At 42.3% G+C, this 27,705-nt stretch overlaps 1 protein-coding gene across 1 annotated transcript in view; it reads right to left on the reverse strand.

Annotated features, from left to right (window-relative positions):
* The window catches only part of DGKI (diacylglycerol kinase iota), a 393,695-nt gene that overhangs the window by 52,525 nt on the left and 313,465 nt on the right, over nucleotides 1-27,705 (reverse strand). Inside the window, 4 exon segments of the mRNA XM_053927331.2 lie at nucleotides 13,111-13,233; nucleotides 15,925-16,052; nucleotides 16,919-16,959; nucleotides 19,078-19,147. Of these exon segments, the coding sequence (XP_053783306.1) occupies nucleotides 13,111-13,233; nucleotides 15,925-16,052; nucleotides 16,919-16,959; nucleotides 19,078-19,147 (362 nt within the window).

The raw sequence follows: 27,705 nt of genomic DNA on the forward strand, positions 1-27,705 counted from the left end.
ACTAGAAATCAGTATTTTCAATATAGTTGCCTGCCTATTTTCTAAAATGGGAGCAAAAAAATATCAAGGGCATGTTCTTTTGAAATCCACTCAGCTGGTAGGGAGCACCCTTTTAAAAAAACGAAGCTGTGGGCTTTGTTCTGGTGGCCCTGGGAGCCCAGGCCCACCACCGTGCCTGCTGAGACACAACCTGTCTGGAGCTTTGTGAGTGTGGACTTTTTTTTCCTTATATTTGTCAAGGAACATGTATAAAAGACACATGGACTGAGCCAAAGTGGGGTAGGATCAAGGGTGGGAGGTGGGGATGGCCATGGGGGGGGAGGGGTAAAATGGAGACAACTGTACTTGAACAACAATACAAAAATTCAAAAGAATTATAGATTGAAACACAAAGCTCTGGATCGTGGAGGCGAATCATGTGAGCGGCAGCCATGTTTAGTGTTAGACAAGAAGCTTCAGGAAAGGCCGTCTCACGTATCGGATGCAGGATTTGTGCTATCTGCCTGTGGGCCCGCGGTGCCTGAGCAAGGGCTCACCCACAGCTCACCGTTTTTATGAAATCAAGTCAGGCCTTCTGAATCCAGCTTCAGAATATGGAAGAAAAGAAAGAAGAAAAAAAACTGGTGCAGTTGGAAGCTGCTTTGTCCTCTCACCTGAAGAGAAGTGCAATACATCGCAGACGCTTTCCTATCACCCTCTCCCACCTCAGCCACTTCTTGGAAGAGGGAGTTCATGCTTAAGACACTGGCCTGGGAAACAGAATCCAGAGTGTCTGTCTCTTCCCAATTCTACGTCTAGAGACAGGCCAGCTTTCAAGTAATACTAGTATAAACAATCAAAACCAGGAAAGGAGTAACCAGCAAAACAATAAATCTCATCATCTCCTAAAAGGGATAAAATAAGGCAAGTAGATCACGGTGATATTGAGAACAAAAAGTGAAAACGAGCTCCACAGACTCCGGCTTTGAGAATAACTCAGTTAATTCCATGTTTCAATGCTTAAGCACTGCTCCATGCTGTCCAGGAGTGGTGAGCAGTACTGAATTTAGAACATTTCACCCCACGTCCGTACCAGGAGATCCTAAGGGGCTCGTGGAGGGAGACGGTCACACAGAGTACTGGAGAAAACTGCAGAGCAGTATTTGCGGTGGTAGTTGCTCCGATGCTTGGCGATGAGCAGAAGAGCCAGAAAAGTGAGAAAAAGGGAAAATGTGGCTCCGTTCCCCTGAATTCCGAATAAGTTCTCTCTTCATGTTGGTTCATTTCGTGTCCGTTCTCATTAGGGTTGTGGGTTTGGGGCTCCACAGAGGTTCCTAAGGGAAGTTCCACAAGCTTTACTTGCCCTCCCCCAGCCTCCCACTTCTAATGGCAGCAGACACCCCCTTTACACCTGGCCCCATACCTGAGCGCACCCAGCGATTACTGGTCAGTGCCCTGCAGCCTGAGATGCGCAGGCAAATAGTTTTGGAAGGATTTCAAAGTTATCGTTCATACTTTCAATGAATGTAATCAAATGACTCGTCAAAGGCAGATACACTAAAATAAATAAATAAAAATGAAAACACAAGAGTCCTGCTGGGAGTTTGAGAAAGAAGCCAAAGGACTGACAGGCTGTGTTGGAGGTGAGTGGTGAGAGAGGAGAGGGGGCTGTCAGGAGGCCCTTGAAACCTTGCAGCAGACCTTCGAGCATGGCGAGTGCCGGACTCTGGAGGAGGAGGGGAAGGAGGGCAGGACACAGGGCCCACTAGGACCACCTTGCCCTCCTGCCCATCCTCACCTGCGTCCCCTGAGGTCTCTGCCTCCCTCTCTGTGGAGGTGGGAAGGGAAAGGGGTGAGGCAGCAGTGAGCTGACTCCTAGGCGATCTTCGGAGGATGCATGGGGACAAGGGCCACCTTGGAAAGTTGAGCCCCAGGACCAGCAATCAGGAAACAGGACACTGCAGAAATATGTCACAGGTAGATGCGCCAAAGTCACAGTCAGGATAAAATGTGGCTACTTCTCTCTTCTCTGATCCTAACGTTGAAAACACACATTTAGCTCAGACCCTGACAGGCAGCCGATCTGAGCAAAGGGGAGGTAGCCTCCTGCTTTCCTCCTGTTGCTGAAACCTGCTGAGGAAGCCCCGTGTGTCCAGAGAACAAGTCCCTAGGTACATGGACTCCACAGGGTGGGACTTCTCAGAATGACAGGACTGTAGACTTAACTTTGCATATTTGTCCCCTTTCAAAAAGGAAGGAAAAACCATTGCTTCAGTCTTCAGAAACTGTGCCCCTTTCCTGACAGCAGGGCCACTTCCCCAGCGTGCTCTGGGAGGTGATTCTCACCATTCTTGACTAAATTTTAACCCCAGTCTTAGAAAAGCTGGGCCCCCAAGGAGAGACATGCCTTCGTTTTGTAGGACTACTGTCCCCCACATCGTCGCCGAAATGCATTAGCTTGGATCCCACCTAACTTACCTGAGTATATTTCCACTCTGATTGCCAAACTAATGAGATTTCAATGTCAGACTGTGGCCAAAAGACCCCTAAGGAAGATCCAGTGACCACTTCAGGGACGAAAGGACCACCCACACAAAAACGAATGCATGGTGACCCTGCCCCCAGCTCACAGCTGCTCACAGGGGACACAAGACAGGCCGAGCCCCCAAGTCCCCACTGCTAGCACAGCCGCAGAAAACCAGAAGCATCCCCCTTCCTCTATGGCTTGGCAATACTTGCTCTAAGTTCTGAATGGACAGGGAGATGAAGTTATTGTTTTCCCAATTTTAGAACGGTGCTTAAATGGTGTTGTCACAAAAGACGCCGTCACCTTCCTGCCAGCTTTGTCTGATGCCCCAGAGGGGTCAGTGTTGTGGGTAGGAAGGAGGTGTGCCTGCCGTGTTTTTAAAGACGACTCCAATCAGCCCCTGAGAGGCCCTTTCTGCAGCCCCCTGCCTGTTGGGTAACTCAGGGAAGTGGCTTTTCTGACACACGGTCCCCATGGTTCCAAATGCTCTGGTTTTGCTGCTTTTCCCTCAGTTGGAAATCCCTAGTTAGTTCCAGGATCCTGTTCCACCTATAAAATCTTGGCGGTTTAGGGTTCCCCACATGCTACGTTTCTTCCCCTCCATCCAAAGAACCTCTAAAACCTCTTCAAACACTGAACATTATTGACATAACTGAACTAACTCAGAGACGGAGCCGCCTGTGGGCCCCATTCGCTAGTCCCCGGTGCACACACGCAGCTTCCTCCGTCCACCAGAGTCTGCTTTCGCTGCCCGGTGAAACGGCAGTGTCTCCAATCAGGGAGTCGGTGCATCTTCGTGATTTAAATGAGCGAATGCCCTGGATTGAACAGATCCTTATTACAGCGTGAAGTAGGTCCACAGTCCCACAGCCTAACGAAAATGCGGGACACTCTGTATAGTGTTTCGTGACAACTGCCACGGAATAGCCCTGGGTTCACGATGGCACGACACACAAGACTTTCCACTCTGGTGTATCAGGCCCCTTTTCTCTAACATCCACTCTTCAGCCATTCCCCGAACAGGCCAGCCTTGCTGAGTGCCTGCCATCCAGGGTTCGGTGCAAAGGGCTGCGGACACAGAATGAGCAATCCACGGTCTGTCCATCCCAGGAACACACAGGCTTTCAAGACAGATCGGAGCCACTGCCCTCATGTTTGCATATCCCTCACATGTGAGTGGGTGAGGCCGCCACATTTTACCAATGAGAAAAGACAGCGGCTCAACAGGAATAATACGGCCTCGTGTTGTAATCGTTGGCTAAACTTGGAACTCAGAAAAGGAAGGGCAGAATTGCTTGTTGTCATTTTAAACAGAATGGATGTTTAGTATTAGAGCACCTTGTTACCAGCTTACGTTAGCAAGTCTCCCCCCTCCTCCCCTCCCCAATGTTGGTCAAAATAAGATCTGGTGCATAAAGAATTCTTTCCTGGCTCTGCCACTAACTAACCTCGGAAATGGAAATGTAGCTCCATATTAGGGAGGGGGGAGGTTTAGAGCCCAATACGCATAACTGTTTGAGGAACAATTATAAAAAGAACAGAGAAGAACCTCTCATTAAATACTCTGCAGACGTAAAGGGACGGAGTTTTTATATGCTTGGCTAAAAGGAGAGGGTAACAACTTGAGGTAAGGCAGGGAGAAGAAGAAGGAAGAAAGACACATATCAGCTAAAAAGTAGCTTTTCCAGCCTGAGCTATTAGCCAGGAAGAACAAGATTTGGACCAGTCAAAGGTAAGTAGGGACGGGATGCAATTATCTCTGTGAAACAGATGCAAGGGACTGTCTCTATCCTGACAGCACCGATGTCATCTCCAAGACGTCTTCCAGCAAAACCCGCACCCCACTAAGAAGATTAATTTTCTCTCTCTTATCTGACTGTGATGTTGGAAGGATATTTCCACAACCCAAATCACTGCTCAATAGCCTGTCTTCCTGCGGAGAAGCTGGAGCTTTGGCAACATGCACAACGATCTTTTTTATTAGGCAGGCCAACACCTAATGTTCCCAGAGGAAACCGGGTAAGGGAAGTGGCGGAAAACAACGGGGAAACGAAGCCATCACTCCTATGCTCAGCCCAGAACTTCTGCAGTTTTGAAAGGGGGGAAATTTCAGAACTATTTTCTTGATATGGTGGCTTGGAATTGTAGAAGACTCTAAAAGGATATATATATGTTTTCAGTTTAAAGTATTATTAGGTATTTGGATTTCTTGAAATGACTTGCCAGTTCTATGAGCTTTCTTAAGCATACCTCAGCTGGAGTGATACTAAACTATCATTGAGTCCATTCAATTATTTGAACTATATTCTGGCTATATAATGATGAAACGCAGAAACTTTTCTACTTCTGTGCAAAGGTTAAAAAAAAATAAGTATGGAACCCTTCAAAAGTCTTTTTTAGGCTAACATTTTTCATTAATTCTTTAAACGCTCATCCTTTTTATATAAAAATGGAAATGTGGAGGAAGCAGAGAATTCTATTTCCTCTTGTTTCCAGAACCAGTCTTAGGGTAAAAGATGTTAGATCCTGTGAACTTGACATTCACTGTAGCTGGTGCTGAGTGGTGCTGTATAAATAAGTAAGTATATGGTTTGATGTCTACACCACCACAGGGCATGTTTGAGTATGTTTTCAAATGAAAAGTAGGCTACTCCACAATGTTAAAAACAGAATTTGCTAACTATGTGATATACAGATTTTTTGAAAAGTAACACATTATGTGGAACCCTGTCTTCCCAAAAGTTTCCTACTACTAAGTGCTTTTGCTTTTATGTTTAGTTTTCATTTGATAGTATTCGACACAACTAGAGCTGCATAAGGTAACTGCTTCGCATCCCACATACCTACGTGCACCTGAGCGCACCTCAAACGGTTGTGCTCTGCACAGTAAGGCCATGAAATCATCGGCACACTTGACCGTGACTCAGTGTAAACGGCACTGTTACAGCTCTGTGAAGACACTGACTTTGATATCACCATCGTGTTCAGATCGTTTTTACATTTCAGTGGCCTCTTTTCTTTTTACAAAAAAAAAAGAAAAAGAAAAACCAAGTACATAATGACGAATAGCTTTTTTATTTGGACAAATAGCTTTTATATTTGTATTAAACTGTGCAAAAAATATTATACCTTCCTGGCACATAACTACGTCCTTCATTACTGAGTGGTTCAGCCATTTGAATGCGCTGCACACTGTAAGGCTGGTAGTAGCTGGTGGTATTACTGATTGTATCGTATACTACCCTAAATGTGCATTTGTACCCCTTCATTGAAAAAGTCATGTGTCCTACTGCCTATGCTAGATTACTCTGAGGTGCATACATTTATTTCTAAAACTATATTAGTTTTTAAAAGCCAGTGCAATCTTGAGGAGGATGAACAAAGCTGGCAGCATCGCTTCCTGATTTCAAACTACATTTCAAAGCTATAGTAATTAAATTCAATCATTTTTAAAGCTATAGTAATTAAAACAATGTTGAATTGGAGTATGCATGTATATACATATATATGCTTATTTATATATATATATATGTATATATATATAAATGGATCATAATAGACAGGCCAGAAATAAATCTATGCATATATGGTCAATTGACATATGACAAAGGACCCAAGAACATACAATGGAGAAAAGACAGTCTCTTCGATAAATGATGCTGGGAAAACTGGACAGCCACACGCAAAAGAATGAATCTAGCCCACGATCGCACAATGTACACAAAAATTAACTCAAAATGGATTAAAGACTTTAATGTAAGACCTGAAACTATAAAACTACTAGAAGAAAATATAGCCCATAAACTCCTTGACATAGGTCTGGACAATGATTTTTCAAATCTGACACCAAAAGCAAACGCAAAAGCAAACAAGCGGGAATACATCAAACCAAAAAGCTTCTTCACAGAAAAGGAAACCATCAACGAAATGAAAAGGTAACCTATGGCGGGGGGGGAGAGATATTTGCAATTCATACATCTGATAAGGGGCTAATATCCAAAATATGTAGAGAACTCATATAACCCATTAAAAAAGAAAAAAATGGGCAGACTTGAACAAACATTTTTCCAAAGAGAACATACAGATTGCCAACAAGCACATGAAAAGATGCTCCACATCATTAATCCCCGGGGAAATGTAAACCACAAAAACACAAAACCACAAAACCCACAATGAGATATTATCTCACACATGTTAGAATAGCTGTTATCAAAACAAGAAATAACAAGTGTTGTTCAGAATGCGGAAAAAAGGGAGCCTTTCTACACTGTTTGCAAAATGTAAATTGGTGCAGCCACTATGGAAAACAGTTTGGAGGTTCCCCCCCAAATTAAAAATAGAACTACTATGCGACCCAGCAATCCTCCTTCTGGGTATTTATCTGAAGGAACCAAAAGCACTAATTCAAAAAACATCTGTATCCCTATGTTCATTGCAGGATTATTTACAATAACCAAGGCACAGAAACAGCCTAAAAGTGTCCATAGATGGATGTTCAGATAAAGAACTCGTGGTTAGGGATGCTATTTAGTCATAAAAAATTAGATCTTGCCATTTGCAACAACATGGATGGACTTCAAGGGCATTATGCTAAGTAAGTCAGAAACAGAAAAGACAGAGAAAGACAAATACCGTATGACCTCTCTCACATGTGGAATCTGATACAGAGGGGTGGGCAAATGTAGGCAAGAACTCCGTGCCAGAGTGTGAGTACAGCTGGCAGACTACAAAAGCGTGCAAACAGTGAAGGCCGGCAACGCGAGGACTTGAGATTGGACCTAGGTGCACTGTGCCACTGTTCTCTTGAGTATAAAGCTATTGTAATAATCATAACATGCGTGTCTTTCTCCATATGAACGACTGGAAACCTGCTTCTGTCAAGCCCTGTACGTAAAGAAAAAAAAAACAAGCTCATAGATACAGAAAACAGGTGGGTGGTTGCCAGAGGCGGGGGGCAAGGGGTGGGAGAAATGGGTGAACTGTTTTATCTTTTTTTTTCAGTTTAAATGAATTGAATAAAATCCACAACAAAAGCCTCGATGTTACATTTTTAAAGTGACACCACTCATTGATATGATTGCTTAATGATCATACCTGAAGAAATGTTTCCAAGAAACAAAATTTAAGAAAGTGAAACCTGGAGAAAATAGTATCTGTTTCCTCTTGCTCCCAGAACACTCTATGCACCCATCCACCACAGCACTGCACTTAGCAGAAGCAGCCAGAATAAATGGGTTAGGCAAAGGGCCTTGATGAACCTTTTAGAGAGAAAGCTCTTCAAGGACAATGGTAATTTATTTAGTTTTGTATCTTCAGTACTGCTCCTACCTAGAAGGTGCTCAATATTTATTTGCTCATTAAATGAATGGTTGAATAAATGGCTCCACCTGTTTCTAAGAATCTCAATGAGATGACGAGTTAGAGCAGACACACGGCTCTAAGCAGACTGAACATTACAGTTCAATTTTTTATAATATTATCTCAGATCAGAGACAGACATGGCCTGCCTATCATGAAAATTCCATTAGCCGTGCTTAGCTGGTCAGGTAACAGATACCTGCCTAGGCACAGATTCTGGATTGAATACCTGCCTTTGGGTGGTTTACTCCCAGGGTCTTGGTCTGGTGGCAAGGTGTTCTATTTTTACCCATCTCACCTGGACCTTTGCCCTTCCTGGCTTTGGACCTGGAGATACGAAGAAAAAGTACATCTCCTTCAGTTAGTTTTGAGGGTTTTGCATAAACCACAACATATGAGAACTGGAGCCCTGACTGGTGTGGTTCAGTGGGCTGGGCATTGACCTGCAGACCAAAGGGTCGCTGGTTCGATTCCCAGGCAGAGCATGTGCCTAGGCTGTGAACCAGGTCCCCTGTTGGGGGCATGTGAGAGGCAACTGATCAATGTTTCTCTTGCACATTGATGTTTCTCTCCCTCTCTTTCTCTCTCCCTTCTCCTCTCTCTAAAAATAAATAAAATTTTTGAAAAAAGAACTGGAAAAGAGTATTCTTATTTAGAAATTAAAAAATACTTCCTAGTCCCCTTACCTGCTTTCCCTTAACACATCTGACTCACAGTTAAGACTGTCCTTTTCTCAAAAATAACTTGGAAAGAATACATCAGAGTTCTCAGTGAGTGCCTTAAAAAATAATAATCTCATAGATCCTAAAGTTGAAAAAAGTTTTCCTTAGGACTCAAATCGATTCTCTCTGCTAAAATTTTAGTTAGCTCCTTCCTTATTAATCTTCTGCCAAAATGAAATATACTCTTCTGATTAATTGTTGTAGTACAATTAATGGTAAGAGCAAACATCTTTCCAGAATCATATTATTTTAAGCACAACTTTCTTAGACACTGAAAATATTTTTTTAACTTAAAGACAAATTGATTATGGTCATAGTAGTTATAACGTGCATTAACCACCTCTTACCAATTTATTTATTTCAAAATTGATTCTTAAAGATTTGTTTTACTGTGTCCCTCGGTTTTGAAGACTCAATATGTGTTCTAAAGCCTACATTGGAATTATAGTCTCTCCTAGAAGACCATGTGTAAGTGCTATCTCTATATTACATGCAGATGTAGATGTTTTTTCCCTAAAACATCATGATGTTTCTATGAGGAATTATAATATAAATGCCACCAGCGCCAGCAATAATAGAGACCTAATTCACTCAGTTTGTTTATTCTGTCTCACTCCCCATGAAGCAGGAGGAAGGTTGGCAGATCTAAGAAAACAGCCCAAGGAGGCCCAAAGGGGTGGGTCGGTTCGAGCTTGAAGGGGAAAGGGTGCCTCGCGCAGGCGCAGACTGGCTGCCGCGGAGGAGCGGATTGGGGAGAGCACTGCGGTTACAATTCTCTCTGTTCCCCACGCTTATTTTTTAATGAGTTTTCTCGTAATTTTGTCTCTCTTATTTGCCTTTGTCACAAATCATTTTTTAAATTTTATCCCTGGTTACTTATCTATTTTTTTTTATTCTCCCTGATATTGATTTCTGTCTTTGTCTTTACCATTTATCTCTTCTGTCTTTTTTCTCTACTCCGAGATTCTTTTTTCTGGTTTATCAAATTGAATGTTTTATTTGTATGCCATCATTTTTCTCTTGATAAATGAATTTAGAGCCATAAATCATTCTGTGAATTCCACTTTAGTAGTTTCCTGCTAACTAATCTGGTGAATAGTATTTTCAATTCCAAAAATTAAGAATTTCTCTTTTGATTTTGTTTATATAGGGGATTATTTAACACTGTGAGTAGGATGTTACAATTCACCTTCTCCTATCTCCACGTTGGCCGGGACTTCTAAGCTGAAAACTACAGATGCCTGTTGTACCTAGAATATTGCACTAATTCTTCAGGCCCTTGTCACACACTGATTCTCAAACATTCCCAATGGGAAGGCAAATTTTGCAATACTGAGTAAAGTTGAAAGTTCACGTACACCTTGCAACACAGAAGGGTACACAGAGCAGGATGTTCGCTGTATTTCTTAAATAATAAAATATTAGAAATCAATATCAAAATGGATAACTAAGTTATGCCATACTTATGATGTAACATTCTACACCAAATTAACTGGTTTAAAATTTATATATCAAGATGAACAAATTTTAGAAATATGATGGTAAATGAAATGGCGAATTCCAAAAGCGTACGCATTATAAGATACAGGTGATGGAAAGTAAAAAGATAAAACAAAACAAAAAATCCCATAAAACAACATACGGTTTTATACTGCCCTGTGTAGTTTATGGATTGAAAGGGAGCCCTAATGCAAATAACTAAAACCACAGCTCGATAATCAGGACGGCTGGCCCATGAGCACCTTTCAGATAGTTCCTGTACTTATTTAGACTGAAGCACTTTAGTATATATTTAATAACTTTAAATAAAAGTTTATCATTATTTTTGTTTCAATCTCTTTTTAAGAGCAAAATCAAGAGGGAGGGTGGAGATGGGGGAGGGAGGGGGGTTTGGCTGGGGTGGGGTGGAGGGATGGGGAGAAAAGGCATGCAACTGTAATTGAATAACAATAAAAAAATAAATTTTTTTTTAAAAAAGAGCAAAAATAACTGCTTTAAAATTAATTCTCAACCATAGTTACTTTTGGTTTAATCTTAGTCATATATACATATTGCACATATGTCGTCTCCCTATGTTGTTCACTTAGCAAATGCCAAAAAGAAAAATAGGACCCAAAGTAAAACTTTCTTGGGCCCTGGGGTTCTGGGCCCCCAGCCTTGTACGGGCCCTTCGGGAAGATCGTGCGGCACCGTGGGAACAGCGTGGAGCTGGAAGTCAAAGCGACCTCATTCGAGCCACCGCTCTCACCCTTGTTATCCTGGGGGACCCAAGATGAGTATGTTAAACCTTGTGAGCCTCAGTTTATTCAGCTGCTAAGCAACGGTGAAATAGAAATGCTGTTGAAAGAAGTAAAGATTATTTAACCAAGGTACAAAGCAAGTAGGAGGTATTCTATCAATACTCATTATTGACATTAAATCATATATGATTATATATTTGTACATATGTAATTGCATTATTCCATAACTGCAATTATACCTATTTATATCTGAGATGATCTCGGAAGGAAACGAGATGTTCTTCCTAAGGAATTAATAAACACAATAAAAGTTTTTTAAAAGAACTCATGGACAAATTGGGGTAGGGAATAGTATTTACATTTTTAGAGAAGTAATTTTAGAGACACGTACAGATGCCGGTCATACCTGGAATATTGCACTAATTCTTCAGGCCCTTTTCACCCGCTGATTCTCAAACATGCCCAGTGGGCAGGTAAATGTTGCATGCACACATATTCTGCGAGTCAAGGGTTCAGACACACACGGTGGGGATTGCTTGACTCCGCTCCACCATGTCCGGATGTTCAGCTCGGGAGACTCATCGGCTAGAGGTGAATGTTTGCGTGTTACTTTGTTCTCCAAGTGATTTGGCAGAAAAATTTTTAAATAAGTTCAGCCGCGCTAGTATATTTAAGAGCTAAGGTAGTATAATGGCCAGGAAAACCGATAGCTGCCAGTTGAAGATCAATAAAATATTAACAGAAATCCCTAAAAAGATAATTTAACCCAAATAAAAAATAAGAGTTGATTTTTATATAGTATTTTAAGAACTTAGCTGTTATATAAAGTGGCGCATTTATTTGTGATTCGTGGGAAGTATGTTTATTCTTTTAGAAACAATAACTTCATATGTTATGATATTTACATTAATTACTATACATAGAAAAATCAGGGCATGGGAAACTAGAATGAGATCATACTCTATGTTTTTGATATAGCCAGCGTGTAAAAGCAACTAAAACACTCCTTGGGTTTGTCTAGGCTTCATTTCTATTTCTGCAGCTAATTAAAATTCTGATTTTCAAACAAATCTGCCCACAGCGAGATGGCCACTTTTTAAAACCATTAAAGGGTTTCTGACTCATCCAGGTTCACAAGCCTCAGTTCTGTATAAAAAAGAAATAGAAAAACACCCTGAACTGTAAGCAATCAAAATACCATCAGAAACTAACAACATGGTTTAATGACAAAGGAAAATCCATAGTCATTCACTTTTTCCTTTCCACTCTTCACACAACAAAACAGGAAACCAAAGGTAGTATAGAAAAGCAATTAAAATGAAGTCTAAGTAAGTACAATGAAACATTAGCTTCAGACTTCTCATTTTCCCCCCCTTTCCCATACAGAAATTGCTTCCTCTCTCCCTATTAAAACAATGCATTGCCTTGCCTCTTCAGTTAACCATAGGCTTCTAAGGAATCTTAGTAATCTTACTTCATAAAAATAATAAGATTGTGTGGTTACCGGGCCATTGTCCCTATTCGATGAGGACCGTGGATCAGACGGGAAACCAGCCTAATTTCATGAATTGCAATGAACTTGCATTACCTCTAAAACAGGGTGATAGTCTTGAAGTCAAACGTCGGGTGCGACTGAGTGTGGCCGTGACCACAGACCGCACCCAGCACCTGCTCCTGCAAGGAGGACTAATAGGAGGGAAGATCTGCTGGACACAAATGTTCACCCCGCTTCTGACCCTGGTCAGACTTCAGAGGAAAGCATACCTTCTACGCTGATCTGTGAACAGATGCTGATCTACCATGTGAGCGGCATTCCACTTCACTCGGCCACCAAGACCTGCTGGTGGCATTCCACAGAGCACACCCCTGCAGGCTCAGGCCTGGACACAAAGGCGACAGCTGAAACAGCACATCGGCACGTTCACACGGATGACAACCATATGTCACTTCCAAACTATTCACGGTCACTCGCATGCATGTCGTCAGCACAGAGATGCCTGGCTTCCAGTGAACCAAAGACTGCTGGGGGTGAAAATGCTTACAGAGACACACGAAAGGTCTCCGCGTGGCTCACGAGCAGGAGAAATGGGAAGTAAAGCTCTGTGGGGAGCCTGGGTGGAGAAAAGTGAGCCAAGTGAATAAAATGTCAAACCACAGGGGGAAACAGTCACGAGACAGCGTGGACACCACTGAAAAGAGAAGCTTTCCCATGGACGAAGACCCCACACGATGCTCTCCCAGGAATCACAGTGGCACACAGGAGAAGAAGAGAGAGAACTCTTACTGGAGCCCACGGGAGTGGCTGAGATCTTTCATATCCGCGTCCTCATAGTACGCAGTGACCATGCCCACTCCACTATCACTCAGCATGCGTTTCCGTAGCGCAGGATTCCACCAGTCTGACATTCTGGGAGAGAAAAGGACACCAGACTGTAAGCAAAGTCAGCCACGGGATCCACTCTGTGCTTTCTCAACATGATTCTTGTCTCTAAGTGTGAGATGGGAGATTCCTCTTTAGTGAGCATTTATTTACTAGGTACTTTACATTTATTATTGCATTTAATTTTCTCAACCATCATGAACTATTTTGTATGATTCTACCCTCTTTACAGATGAGAATTCACCTGAATTTCAAGACGAAGTCATGTGAAATGTTAACAGAAAATAAGTAACGAAGCCTGATACAGGAATGCAGATTAGAAGATAACGAAGCCCATCCTTGGTCACTGCTCCACTGCTCTCGGTTTTGTCCAGTGTGGGCCACTAGTGAGAAATAAGGAGGGACTGACTCAAGTACTTGTAGAGTCTCGGGCTACTTTATTGGTGGAGCTAGAGTTAGCAGAGGTCTAACCCAGGACACTGTCATTTCTTTTGGCCAGGGTTTGACCAGGGTAAGCTTGGGCTCCCTCTCTCAGATCAAGGACAGATCAGATCAAAGGGATGTGAATCATGCCTTTGCCCAGATGGGGTGGGGCGGGAGGCCATCGAGACTCTAGTATCTACTGTCTCTGCAGTAGGACTCGGCATCTCGCTTGTTTCCCCCACAACTAACTGGCTTGATTTATGGTACGTGGACTGTGAAGTTGGCCTTCTCCGCTGCCTTCTGGAACTTCCAGAGTTACGTTAGACCAGCCTTTGGACCTGCTGGCTTTCCCTTCGTGCCAAGACATCTCCAATATCGCTAGCTCTGGCTTCTAAACACAGCTACGTATCTGTTCCATCCCACGACTCCTGCCTTCTCTTGATGCTGCACAGACTCAGTTTATACCACAGACATCAGCGGGCCCTGGCAGAGTGGGAGCTCTCTCACGTAGCAGCAAGGGTCAAATGGACTGGAGAAGAGGGTTAAACAGGCACAGCAGTTACTCAGGTGAGTAGCTGTTTATACCGAACAGATAGGTGTGCACGCTTTGCGTATGCTATTTGAGGGCATGTGTGTGCCTCCCAGGAAATCCTTATTTCAACTACTGAGCCTCCCTGTACCAGTCAACGGCTGAAGTTCATTAGACTTCAGAGGGCAGAGCTTTTGGTCTGTTTCGATTCTGGTGCTCTTGTTCCCCACGGGCTTACTCTAGTACCTGACACATAAAAAGCTCTAAATACATACTTTTGAATTCTTGAAATAACCTAGAAATGCCAATACCATTGCGGTCATTCAATGTAGTGGTTAAATTCATGGGCCCGGGCCTCAGAAAACCTGGGACTACATCTCATTTTTCCATTTAGTTTCTGTGCAATCCCGGGCAAGTTACAAACCTTCTAGGCACCAATTTTCTTATCTATGGGTTTAGGACAGTAACAGTAGCAAATTAGCAGGGTCATTGTGAAACGATGCTAAAGATGATTTTAATTGCATAGTATTTAATGAGTATCTATCAAGTGCCAGGAACTATTCTAAATGCTTCACACGCATCAATTCATTTAGTCTTCGAGCATTCTATACGCGGCTATTATTATTCTCATTTCACAGATGAGGACACCAGCGTAGACCACTTAGCATGATTAAGTCACTATGGAGTGGAGGTAGGGATGTAAGAAAGGCATTCAGCACAGTGTGTGGCTCATAATAAGTGTTGGCATGTGAGAGTTATTATTACACAATCTATATGCCTCAGGCTGCCTGGATATAGCAAAAAAGGAGGAGGAGGAGGAGAAGGGAGAGGAGAAAAATAAGTGTCAAATCCCCCGTGTCAATTTTTATTTGGCTAATACAGGCGTTGAAGATATATACGCACAAATGCAAACGCTAGCGCTTTCTAGTTTGGCGGACAGTGTGGGCGCGGTGGGGAAAGCGGGCTCAGACACGACGCAAACCTGGATGGGAAAGAGCATTTCTACGCAGCCACTCACAAGGCAGTGGTGATGACACCCGCTATACGGCTTTGATGAAACACAACCAGAACGCCTGTGCTGTAGCCCCAACTTGTCTGTGGTTTCACTTTCTTTGGTTCCAGTTACCTGGGGTCAACCTTTGTTCGAAATATTAAGTGGAAATTTCCAGAAATAAACAGCTCGTAAGTTTTAAATTTCTTGCCATTCTGAGTAGCCTGATGAAATTTTATGCCACCCTCCTCCGCCCACCCGAGATGTGAATCATCCCTCCGTCCAGGGTCTCTGTGCTGCGTTTACTACCTGCCCATTAGGCACCTAGTGGCTGCCCGTCTCCGTTATAAGGCTGGTTATCACAGATGGAGGGAGGGAGGGAGGCAAGAGGGAGGGAAGGAGGAAAAGAGAAAGAGAACATTCACATAACTCTTATCATAGTATGTTGTTATAATTGTTCTGTTTTATTATTAGGTATTGTTTTTGATCTTTTATTGTGCCTAGTTTATAAATTAAACTTTGTCATAAGTATGTATATGTAGGAAAAAACATAGTATGTGGGGTTTGATACCACCCACGGTTTCAGAAATCTCCTGAGTATGTGTGTATGGGGGCGGGGGGTGTTGAATCATATCCCCCACGGATAAGGAAGGCACTACTGTATTTTCAAATAGTTTGATGTCATTAGAAAGGTCAGTTCCAAAGCCACACATGACACGGACGGCACCCCGTGGCCAGTCTCACCGCCACACTGCCAACGGAGACACACACTCACCCTGAAGCTTGCTCCACCACCAGATCGGGCATTCCTGGCGGTGTCCCCGCCTGCTGTGACAACACCATATCTGGGTCCAGAATAAAAACCTCATCTTGGGAAATCTCCATCACAAAGTGCAAATGTTCCTATGGAAGAGAAAGAAGTCTGTCAGATGATCGACAGGACGCTCGAATCTGTCACCTGCAGCCTAACAACACAAAAGCATCTTGGTCTTGAGGAATAATGAAATTCCGTGACATATCAAATGACTACAGTGAGTTTTCAGAGGCCGGACCAGTGGACACCCCTCCCTGAAGCAACATCATAGCAAGAGGCTGGGGAGAGAGAGATGTGAATCCCACTTGGCTTGGGTTCCTGAACCAGGTCTTGCCTCTTCTTCCCTAAAACTATCAAAGAAGTGACACCCCACATGGAACTTGGTTCCCATGAGTGGACAGTGAGCTGGACTTCCACCCCCAGGACTTGGGCAAGGCTAAACAGCACTGTTAACAACTGGTTTTATCACTGGATTCCACACTGCACTTTCATTTCTCAGGGGAATTTGGACAGTGAGAACACGTGTCATCATTAGGCATCAGCATTTCATTTCCTTATTACCAAACTCTGGGAGGTAGTAAGTTGAAACTAAGTAGCTTAGATATATACTCGAGGTCTCAAACTTGAGGTCTCAAACTGTAAAAGGCATTCAATTTGACTAGGAAGTAGTATTTATAAGTAGCAGTGTGAATAAAAATTCGAAGTGCAGCCTGGTGATAATATTTACCAGTCTAGATATCTTTTGTACTCATTTAAAAGGTCAAGTCATATCATCTTTAGTCCACAAATCATAAAACACAAGAAGACAAATACAAAGGTATAGCTTAGTTGAAGAATACCATTCTCAAATGTATAAATGTTTCTGGTAGAAAAATTTATAAGATTAGCTATCCATAGAGCATAGTTGCTCGGGAATGTTTTACTTTCACAAGTACTTAGGCGCAAGGAAACTTACCTGAGATCTGTCTATTCGATAAAAGCGATCAGCAGAGGTTGCTAGAAAAAAAAGAAGTATATGGCATTCAGAGTGTTCTGTGACCTGGACCTCGGTTTGTAACCTTCTGTCCTACCACGTCACTCGGAAACCTTCCATTCCAGCGTGCGGGCCACTGCGGTCCCTAAATCTACTAAGAAAACCTCAGTACTTCCACACCTCTGCTACTGATACCTCACTGCCTAGAAAGCCCTGCCTCCCCATCACGTCTGCTAACCTCAACCTTATTTGCCGTTTAAGGACCAGCTGCAAGGTCTCCTCCTCCGCGAGACCTCCCTCAGTCTCCTGCTTGTACCTCTCTGCGTTTGGTTTATGCTCCCTTCACAGATAACTAACTACAAGACTAAGGCGTCGCCTCTTCAAAGGTCTGTGTTTCCCTTATTCTTTTGTGTCTCCAGATATTAGGACCTTAAACAGAGCTGGGACTCCATGTGTGTTTATTAAGTAAATAAAGCTAGAAAAAAAAAAACACAAAAATCTCTAAGTAGCCAGACTTCCCAAAAAAGTGATTCTCATTTTGGAAAAGATCTTGAAGAGGCAGAGCCCGGGACCTGGTATCAAAGGAATCATTTCACCTTGAAACTCAGTCCCTAAGCTATGTCTGGAGAAAGTCAGAATAGCAATAAATTAACAAATTATATATATGCGTATATAATTTAAGCGTTTGTAAAAGGGACTGGGCTGTAGTGCTGGCTTGCAGGAAAAATGTCTTACAAACTTGGGTTTCTACAACTTATTCTCTTTATTCTTCATATTCAAAAAGTTATGTTTCTCCTTGCTTAAATCTATCTACCAGAGTCCAAATACCAAAAATAGATCTTCCACATAGTACTAACTAGAGGGAAAAACTCAAAGTTCAAATAATCATTCAAAAATCATAAATGTTTAATGAGTAGCTTTTCCCCAAAGGAAAGGAGCTAAGAAACCAGTCGCAGCCCCGCCTTCTTGCAGCAATGGGAGGGAAAAACCTGCCTGAGAAGGCCTTGCTCTTCGTTTTCTTTAACCGTGGTTACGATCACCTTGAAAAGGTTTCTAATAAAACTATTTGTAGAGTAAAACTAATGTGTGCATTAAGATCATTATCCACCCTTGTAATTTTATCAAAGACCGCATATAGAAGATATTGTATGTAGAACAATTCATATACATTTTCATAACTTTCCTAAACATAAGCCACTCCTCTGTGGATACAGGGAAAACATGATTTTGTTCCTCATCACCGGGCAATGAAAGAGCTGGAGAAAAAGCTGTGTGATCTACCTTCAGAGGGAGTTGAAAAGCTTTAATGAAAACCAATGTAGTGATTTATGGGGGTTAGATTTAGGATAGATACACATGCTCATCTTCACGATACTGCTCATACTTCACACATCCCGTCAACTCTTACCCACATTTCTATCCTTTCAAACGTGGACCCAGTTAAACAAAGAGAGCTCTATGGTAGAAACCACGCAGACCAGAGAGCTACTGGGTGGTAGGTACACTGGGTAGCATATAAGCAGGGATGGACTTCAATACAGGTAATGGGATAGGAAAGTAGAATTGAGCAGCATCTAGGACGTGAGAGATGCTGGCAATGAAAAATGGGCTCATGAACCAATGAGAAAATAACTGACCTATTGTGCATTCAATGCCATGCTCAATGGGGCAGATATGAATGCAAATGAAATGTTCTATGCTTTGATAACTATGTATCACACTGAAATGATGGTTTAATGAAGATAATATGAAAGTTCCCACACATGCAAGTATCATACACGTTGGTACCCATCCCATGGTTATTGAACTATCTACTGGCCTCAAGAGAGGCACTCAATGTGTTTTAGGAGGTAAGGCGGGTGGGGGGTGGAAGCAATGAAGGGAAATGCCAGCTTGAACAATCTGATGCTGAGAAGATGAGCTGGAGGAGTTGGCCACTTTGCTTCGGAGGGAAATGCCTTCCGAAAGGTGTGCTGCAGCATCAGCAAGTCCACACCGTTGAGATGCAGATACCAACCACATGGAGCCACGTGCAGGGTTCTGAAGAGTCTTTGGGGAAACTGGAGTCCACGCCACCAGTGGCTGCCTTGCCCCGCTGCTTCCCCAACCGCCACCCCTCGCTGAAACACAGGAGCACTCACCATCTAGAAAGCACCAGCGTGGGGAGAGTCTCTGAGCTGAGAGAGCCCTGGGGAAGGAGGTTTCTTGGTCCTGGAAAGAGACACACACATCCTGTGACTCCATCTGGAGAAGCCGAGGGGCTTCCCCATTCTGCCATGTCGCCCATTTCTAGGAGTGAGCATCCTCTCCTAAATGAAGTTTTGGTGAGGGACCAAATCATATTTTTTTTTCACTACAAACAGAAACAGGGGCTCTGCTTTGAAATGAATCCTTTCACGTGGAACTTTTTAAAACAACTCCCACATGAAATTTCTAGGAGGTTTTCAATTATCCCATTAAGCACTCATAAATCACAGAATGGGCAGGGCATACACTTCCTTAAGGAACTTCTTTCTTTCCTTTTGTAGTGCTGAAGAATGAGTGGCAGCTGGCTTTTATGTCATTTATGTTTGCGTTCTCCACATAGGTACGAGAACCTCCCCTACTAAAAGAATCTCTGGAGACAGAAACCAACAATCTTTTTTTAACAAGGTGAGTCTCACGTATGCTAAAGTTTTAGAACCACGTGCCTAAAGTTACCAGAACAATGGGGATACATTTTATTATTAAAAAGCTGGGGTATATGGCTTTTCAATGAGTGGCTTCTGTAAATTAAGTAATTGATTTAAAAAAAGAGGAAATTTAGTGTCAGTGAAGACTGGTACCAAAATTTATATTTATAGATGTAGAATCGAAGTGACTATGGATACAGAGATAAATATGTATTCCTCTTTTGGGGGCTGACTTTGCCATCCTGCTGGTTAAGCTAGATGAAATTTTGACATGTGCTCAGCACCTATTTACATGAGAATTATGTTCAACATTTTTAAAATTATATTTTGACACATGTGTTACCTTGTTTTTCAGAAATGTAAGGTTCCTACTGTACTTTTACTAAACTTAAAGCTACCAACATGTCTCAGTTTAGCGAGAAATGCAATTATAAACTGAGAAATTTGGAAGATATTTGAAATATTTAGTGGCAACTATAAAAGCTAGTAAATAAACATATTAAATAAACATGGCTGTCTTCTCCAGAAGTAAAAGAACTTAAACACCAAGGATACTTTCTCAATTTTGACGTCAAATATGCTACAGAGACCACCGTGAAAAAAAATCCTAATTTTCCTGGGTTAAAATCAACTCTGAAAGAATAAAGAAATGCTTGATTTATCATTTTTAAAAAGCTAAACATTAATAATGTATTGCTAGAATATTCAAATGATAAAATACTGGATACTACTTAGCATCATTTAATAAAATTATGATTTTATTAAGTCATAATAAGGATATATGATTTGATAACAGATTGATATATTGCCTCAGCCACACAAATGCTTACCCTCAGGCTGGTAAAATAACACCGATATAATTATACACCTTTGTATGTGAGAACATCTATATCTGGAGAATTTCATGTATGTGCCCAACTTCTATTGGTTTATTTTGCCTATTTCCTGTTCAATTATTTATTCTCACTTTGATCCACAAAGCATTTGGCATCTATCAACTTCCTTCGAGAGATCTCATTCAAAGAGAACTTCATCAGTCCGCTCTGTGAAAACACATTGGTTGCCCCGAGCTCTCTGGACCACTTCAGAGAGGTTCACATAGGTCCTGGAACAGGCCAACAGCCCTTTTCTTCCCCGATATTTTATGCTAAATTTGGGGTGTCTACATGTACGCATGTTTTCCTGGGTAGAGGAACTACTGTTTTCTACAGATTAACAAGGTTAAAAAGCTACTAATTCAAAGAATCAAACATTTAGGTCACAGACAATTCAATAAAAATAAGATTCTAATCAGTAAAATGCCTTAACAATACTCAGACACACAAGAATGGGAAATACTATTTCAACATTTCCGGTGATTGTAGTATCAAACCACAGGAGCTCTCTGAGCTTTGTGGTAATTTGATTGGTAGTGGGCTAAATTCGGGCCCACTGATACACAGAAGGATGCAGTGAACTTTGTGCTTATTTCTATCCATGGTCCCTCCCAAATGTTCTCCATCCCTTTAAATAAGGTGCTGTAAGCTTTCCTAATGTTTATTTGTTTGACAAAAACAGACAAGAGGAAAACTTATTTATACCGTGTACTGGCTTGCCTTAATAATTGAACTTAAACAATAAGTACTTTATTAACAAAAGGCACAGGAATTTCATGAAAAAAATCTGCATTGAAAAATAATTGGACACTTTCTAGGTCACCTGAAGATTAAACTGCAATCTTAGAAAATAGTTAGAGAAGCCCAGGTACGGCCCTGACATCTCCAAACCGCTTCCCTGAACCAGGTTTGTATCCTCCCCCGCCTTTTTGTAAGATTTCAACTTTGTGAAAAACAACAATAAAAACCTCGTAAGGGGACAGTTGCTAACATAATGAGGTCCTATGTTAAAAGTCATTTGAATTTCAAAGGAAAAATGTACTATCTACCCAATCTGGTGAATATTTATAATGCAGTGCAATTAAATTAACGCTATTTATAAAATTTTTACATGTTAGAAAGATATACAAAAGCAGCGGAGCCTTGATAAAACCGTCCCTTGGACCTACTGTGGTCCACACATATGTACGCAGACAGAAGGATCTCACCTGCATTAGGACCCTGATGTTGGAGATTTTCCTGAAACTGGTGTTAAAATGATGCTTCATCGTAGGAAACTGACAAACGATGAAACATACCCACACTACATACCAACACACTGAAAGAAACAAAGAAATCCGGCTACTAAGCATGACCAGATGCTGGGACTCAGCTACGAGATCTCAGGGAGAAGAGCAGACTAGACACACCAATTCTGAGGGAGCCAAGGTTCTCGTATTTCACCTGAGTTGAAAAACTGAGCAACAAAATACATCTGGAAAACTTAACGATTTTGTAGAATGAGATCAGAAGACTAAGAACTGAGATGACAAATGTTCCTGTCCGTGAAGTAGTACCTAAATATCAGAGGGAAGACAGGTGGATAAACGGGAAGAAAAAACAAGGCAATGGACTGTAGGTGACCCAGCCGCAGGCGGCTAGCAAGCCCAGTCACGGAACTCTGAGGACCAAGTACACCGGCTTTCAGCACCTGCTGCCGGTGAGATTTTAGGCAAGTCTCTCACCTCCTCTGTGCCCTGGATGCGTCATTTGGAAAATGGCAACCATAGTACCTACTGCAAAGGGTTCTTTTGAGGAGTAAAGGAAATGACATGTGAAATGCTTAACCCATTGGCTAGTATGTGTCGACACGCAGACATAGTTATTCTGGACATTGGGGCAGCTGGGACAACGTTATTTCACCCAAAGTAATGCTGACCTTTAACCACATGAGGATCCCACAGGACACGGCCACACTTCAGACCAGATCAGATGGGGCCATGCAACACAACGAATACATGTGTTATCAGATTCTGGGTTCAGAGGAAAGCAATGGGACAGATTCATGTAAGTGGGCACTAACAAGAATGGCATCAAACAGAGATCATGCCACTGTCAGTTTGGTGTTTGCAGGGCTTGTCTGAATCAGAAATTCCACGCCCCTTTTCACAGCAGTAGAAGCTACATGATTGTCATAAATACAGGGCATTGTGTTCGAGGCTGAACATCTTCTATCACCAACAGCAGTATTTGTCAGAACAGTTTATCGTTCTGACCTCTCCTCTTTCAATAATATTCCCCCTTCAACAGCAACCATGCTTACTAGCTATTTGCTTAGTGTCACTGAAATTGTTATCTTTTTATTTGCTAATTCAGTTGTCAGCTGCCACAAAGCTATGTATCATTTTTATTCCAGTGACACAATTATGACTGGTCTCTTCAGTGTGTACTTACTAAAGCTACTGAAGTGCAAGGCGTGTGATCTGTAAGGCGCAAAGAAGAACAGCATCGGCCATGACTTCACAGGGGAGTGATGCCCTGTGAGCCACCTGCGTGCTCCCAAGTTCCCTTCTTGCTCCAGTTCCCAGACTTGCTCTATGTCTGATTTATCAAACTTCTACTTCTTTTCCCATGGGATGGTTATTGTGATTTTAATGTATTTCCTGCCAGTTGCCAAAAGTTACCAATTTCAAGGAAAGGATTTTGAGTCGGCTGTCCAGAGAATTGGAGTCTGGTCATGGGAAGAGCAGAAGACAGTAACTGTTGGGAAAGCTAAGGGAAGGCTCAACTCACATTTAAAAGTCTAGAGTTTGGTGCTAACAACTGTTGGTGGGGGCAGACGTTTTCAAGCAGCCCTGACCCTGAGGTATAGCTAAGATGTGCCAAGAGGTACAACCCTAAATCGTACAATCCGCTCACATGTAGGGCAGCAGGCTGCTGATTCCTGCTTCTCCCCCACCTACAGCTTCTGCCCTGACTCATTTCCACTGTCATACAAAATATGCTCATATTTGGGAAATTCCCCCCAGCAGAATGCATATAAAAGAAATTACTAGAATTCACTTGGTTTTCAGGCAGCCTGGCTCCTGCTGGAGTTCACTTAGAAACATTAGGTTAGAGTCACTTTCAGAAGGTTGATTTTAATCCACATTCTGAGGCTTATTTTTAAGCCACAGTCATTTGGTCATTAAGGAGTATAATCTAGCCCCTGTGTACTTATCTATCCTACCCTCTATCCCACTATTCCTCCTGAACCTCTTTTCTGGCACCTAAAGCCAGCCCCAAACGACAAACCAGTGTTGAGAATTCAAGTAGACTCCCAGAAGTATCCAAGTATCAGGTGGTGGAGTTGAAATTCAAACCCAGACCTCTTTTACGACACAGCCCACGAGCTTATATACCAGGTATTACGGCTTCCAGAGGAATTAGAATTATTTGGGGTTTTGAAGAATTGGGGGGCGGGGAGGGGCATTTGTATAAGTTTAAGAAAAGTCTTTTGACTCAGCTCAAGCAAAAACATAAAGAAAACAAAAGCTGGGATGAGCTTAATGGCTATGGTGACCTCCTGTCGACTCCGGTTCAAGGGTTTTTCCGAAATTTCAGCTTTCGTTAACTGTAAAGCTCCTCTCCCGTGTTTCTCATCGGAGAGCTCAGTGCCTGCTAACTGAGAGGCCTTCTTCCCCCAGCCTCTCCACTCGTGCTGCCTGTGCACTTTCCTCTCCTCTGTGACTGTGTGCGTAACCGTCTGTAGAACTCACAGCACTATGACCATCCGTGAGAACAGCAGGGAAGCATAACCCAGAGGCAAGGAACTATCGTTCATGTGAAGAACATTCAGATTACACGGTCTAGGCAACTTTGCGGTATGTGTTCTGTGATGGTAGCTCGAGACTTCCTGCCAGAATGGCCAACGGTAGCGGGCTGTTTGGTGTGTGACGTGTTATCACTTCTGTTACAACTTTATCTTTAAATCTGTACCGTGATGCTTATTGCAATACTGTTTACAAAAGCAACGTATAACAGCAGCAACTGCAGGTAACCCGAATTTCCACCCACAGAGGTAAGGATACATATGTACCATGGGACAGAGCGGCAGTCTGTAAAAACTGGGTTAGAGCTTCATTTATCAGCAAGACATAATGTCCACAGTATATTATTGCTAAAAATAAATTGTGGTACAATGTGTATAGCTAGTGCACAAAGAATATAATACATTTTTATTTTTTAAAAACAAACCAAATGTAATATATGTATCCATATGTGCCTGTCTGTGTAACGGAGCACGGATGTGGGAAAAGGTACGGAAGGAGGCACAGCGGGAAGGTGCTATAGCAGCGTCTACCTTGGGCGGGGGGCTAAAAGCCAAGCAGAAGTCTAGAATTGTGTACAATCAGAAACCTAAGGTAACCCAAGGCTACAAAACCTGGCCGACTACATGACACAAGTAGATAATTAAAGTCAAGAAAAATGCCTTACGGAGCTTTGCATCAAAGACAAATGCATATTTGGATGGACTAACAACAGAGTAGTAATTAAGTCCACAGTAACTTACAGCCACGCCCATGAACTTCTTTCTGACATTATTAACTCATGATGACCACAGAGGTGCCTGGGTTCTTACATACTCAAGATAGCTGTGATTCCTACGTCTCGCCTGTCTCTTTCCCCCTTTCTCTCCTACTCAAGTAAGAGAATCAGCATGTGGGTGAGTGAGAGTGATGTTCATACAGAGGTAGCGCTGAGCTTGCTGCACTTCTGTTTGTGGGTGAGACACCGCCTGTCAGATGGGCAGCTCACTGGGTCTGCAGAGAGGGCTTGACATAGTGCTAGAGTGGGTGGCCCTGGTATTAAGAAGTCCTGAGTTCAGGGACAGCAGAAGGGTGACCACCAGTGTAGCATGGACCATGAATCAGCCTTGAGCAAGAAAGGGGAAGTGAGAAAAAAAAAAACAAAGCCACTCCCAAGAGGGCAAAGTTTGGCCCCAGCAGCTGGCCTTAGCTTCCCAGACCCTCTTAAGAGCAGACATGCCGTATTTATGTCATTGAATAAGAGTGGCCAGAAATATGTTTGCTTTGTGACTGTCAAACGTTAAAATAAACGTACGTACAGGCCTAATTTCTGAGAGAGCTCCCCAGAAAGCAAGCTTAGAAAGAGGCACTTTTCAGAAGCATCCGACTGTAGATACTTAAGAAATGCAATTGTGTGAACATCACTCCATTTTGGGGGGTATTCAGGTACTTACACAGGCTGTGCCCCTACCGCATCAATAGCTTTTGGAGCTAATTTAGGGCTTCCAGTCTCCTCAGTTCTCTCAAATGACATAATCAAATCAATGACTCATCAGACAGAGAAGGTCCTCGACTTGCTCATTTTTTGATTTGGTATTTTTCTGCACATAAATGGTGTGATTGGGATAATGCAACTGCCATTGCCCTATAATGTAGGCAAATGATAAAACCTTGGACACATCGTGTTCCTTTCTATTGCCAATGTATCAATCCTCTAAAATTGCATGCTTGGTAAGTGAATAATATTAAGAAATACCGCTTGTTTCAAAAATCCCTGGTATGTGAATTTTCTCTTTTGAAATATGTTAATAGAAAATCCATTTCTCATGCTAAAAATATAGCCCTGTGCACAAAAGCAAACCTAGTTCACACATATTTCTATTTATATATATTTAAGGCAACTGGCATGAATTATATGTAACTGCTAAGGAGATTATCTGAGCCACTACTCGGCATGCACATGCCAAGTTGGCCCTTCAGACTCAACTGCTCAGAGCAGATGCACACACAAGTTAATGAAGGCACAGCAGCCCCATTACACGCTCTAGGAGATTATCCAATTAAGTAATATTCACCTAGCATTGAACTATACCTTCGCTGTGAATGAAACATTCATTTTCTTTCATAAAATGCAGGGAAGACATAAGCAAAGACAGAAAAGAAGTCCCTTTTGGTTGGGAATCCCTGCTTTGCTTAAAGATGTCCGGTCAACAATGACTTCACCCTCAAATTTGTCTCTTGTTTACCTATCCAAATTTTCCTTCTGCCTTGACATCTCCCGTGCCAAATCCGTCTCTTTATTCAAGTTTTCTCTAGTTCCCTCTCCAAGCTGTACACCGATGTCTCTTCACCGTTGGGGAATGGATCCACCAGGGATGGCTGGAGGTAACTGTTTATGTGACTGTAATCCTCATTCATAGACTTGCTATTATCGTGGTCTTTCAAAACTCTTTACCACCCACAACTTCTGTAGCAAAGTACAGAAATGGGAAGCCCGCTTCCAAAGGCAGTTTTGGAAGATGAATAGTTATAGTGTGGTAGGAGATGGAAATGAGAGATGTTCTAACATTTCAAGAGCCCTTTTTCGTTTGAGAGAGGAAGTCCTACATTAATGACAATAGCTGTGTGTACGTGTGAGTGTGTGTGTGTGTGTGTGTGTGTGTTAGCAGAAGCATTGCCTTCACTAGCAAACAGAACTTCACTAGCAAACAGACCTGGCCCCAGGCAAGACTTATTTTAATTCCTTCTTCGGTCCATTGCTGACAGCTTTGATCTAGCCCAAAGGAACATTCTACACAATTCCTAGTTAAATCCTGTTCTTCTCTAAGACAAAATAAATTAATTCCCAGAATGACTCCCTTAACCTGTTTCAACCCATCCACTGAAAGACTCTTCCAAAACCCAGAAAACAAATTAAGGAGCAACAGATTTCAAAGAATGGAGAGAGACAAGTAAGGCCAGTCAGTGCAAAGAAAAGATAAATAAGTCAAATATTTGTGGGCAGATACTGTTTGGCTTGGTGAAATATAACACAAACCTGTCCCCCAGAGGGAGCTCAGGTAGGTGTGTAGAAAACAATACATAAGTAAAAAGGAGGTCAAAGGACAAGCAAATGGATATGGACTCAGATCTGACCAAGAGTTTTTTTTCTTTTTTAAAAGATGTTATTTATTTTTTAGGGAGAGGAGAAGGGAAGGAGAAAGAGAGGGAAACATCAATGTGTGGTTGCCTCTTGTGAGGCCCCACCGGGGACCTGGCCCACAACCCAGGCTTGAGCCCTGACTGGGAATCGAACTGGCGACCCTTTGGTTTGCAGGCCCGTGCTCAATCCACTGAGCTACAACCAGACAGGGCCCAAGAGTTTTTCTTATGGAAGTAGAAGACATCTCTAAAGAATGAAAACTCTTTTCAAAAATGTTGTATCTATTTTGAAATATGCCAATCATTCTGGTGTT

This window comes from Desmodus rotundus, chromosome 6 (genome assembly GCF_022682495.2).
Source record: "Desmodus rotundus isolate HL8 chromosome 6, HLdesRot8A.1, whole genome shotgun sequence".
NCBI lineage: Eukaryota > Metazoa > Chordata > Mammalia > Chiroptera > Phyllostomidae > Desmodus > Desmodus rotundus.